Raw genomic sequence first — 1,204 nt, 5'->3', positions numbered from 1 at the left:
CACCTGTAAACAGATTCTAAAGGAAACATTTTTTGTGCTCTGGCTACTCTGTACATGGACAGATATATGTCAGGAAAATATATTTAAGGGAAAAAACTGTTATCGTCTTGGATAAAATCAAATAAAATGTTTAGTGTCTTCCCAATTTCATGTCTTATTTCAATTTTATTTCTGGAAGAAGTAGAAGGAAATACAAGACTGCAAAAAATATCACGAGGTCATTGTAAGACTAAAAATATATCAATCTAATGTTTATTACAAAACTACAGATACTGTGAATTTTTAACTGTTATATGTAGATACAAACTTTTTATAAGTCTCCGTCAATATTCTTATTTGTTCTGCCATTTCTAGCCCTGCACGGGGTTCCTTCATGGCAGCTCGAGCATACTTTTCAGCTTCTTTTCTCATATGTTCACGGTGTTTTGACACAACACCCTCGGCGGATAAATCATAGTGGGAATGGACTGAAAGATTAACAACTGTTACAATATCTGTAATTTATATATATATATTTTTTTTTTTGGGGGGGTGGGGGGGTAAATGATGGACACTAGCAGTCAAAAAAGCTTTAGAGATTATTCTATTTGAGTAGAAATTATCCTTAACTAAATTACTTCTTATCAACTTCCTCCAAATGCTGGAGACAAAAATGTAAGCAAAATATCAACTACACTTAGACATCATGGCAAATATCTGACTGCAAAATTGCTCATTAACACTTTTACTTTTTACCATCATATGTTATAATGAACTCTGTATAAAACCAACTTCAAGATAATCACAATTTAACTTCTTTTGTAAATAGAAAGATGCATTTGCCCTATGCCTATTCTAACCCTTCCAGATATACTGGAATCTAATCTAAGCTCACAAAAAGCTACAAATAAAATGAAGCTGGAAGGCCTATCCATGAATCATAGCACCCTATTTACACAGACTCTTAAACACATAAAGGATTAACAACCATACTCACTGGTATTTGACCTCAGAGGGACGTGGAGCAAGTGCACAAGTCCCATGAAGACCAGATATGTTGCCGCCAATCCAACCCAGAGTCGAAGACGCACATGGATCCTCATGCTGCTGTTTAGCTTCAACCAACCTTTCTGAAGTAGCCTTACAAGCAATACTACAGACATTTTTGAAAGCTTGTGTTTTTATGTTTTATTCTTATCTGCAAAGAAAAAAAATATTAAGTAAT

At 34.2% G+C, this 1,204-nt stretch overlaps 1 protein-coding gene across 2 annotated transcripts in view; it reads right to left on the bottom strand.

Annotated features, from left to right (window-relative positions):
• LOC119585263 (45 kDa calcium-binding protein-like) overlaps positions 1-1,204 on the bottom strand; it is a 10,102-nt gene that overhangs the window by 6,850 nt on the left and 2,048 nt on the right. For both annotated transcript variants that reach the window (XM_037933935.1, XM_037933936.1), the window contains exons 2-3: positions 977-1,177; positions 308-467 (exon numbers count right to left, since the gene is read on the bottom strand). In XM_037933935.1, coding sequence (XP_037789863.1) covers positions 308-467; positions 977-1,142 — 326 coding nt within the window. In that variant the 5' untranslated portion in view covers positions 1,143-1,177. The remainder of the gene's footprint in view (positions 1-307; positions 468-976; positions 1,178-1,204) is intronic.

Source organism: Penaeus monodon, chromosome 19 (genome assembly GCF_015228065.2).
Source record: "Penaeus monodon isolate SGIC_2016 chromosome 19, NSTDA_Pmon_1, whole genome shotgun sequence".
NCBI lineage: Eukaryota > Metazoa > Arthropoda > Malacostraca > Decapoda > Penaeidae > Penaeus > Penaeus monodon.
This window is presented reverse-complemented; position numbering and strand designations above follow the sequence as displayed.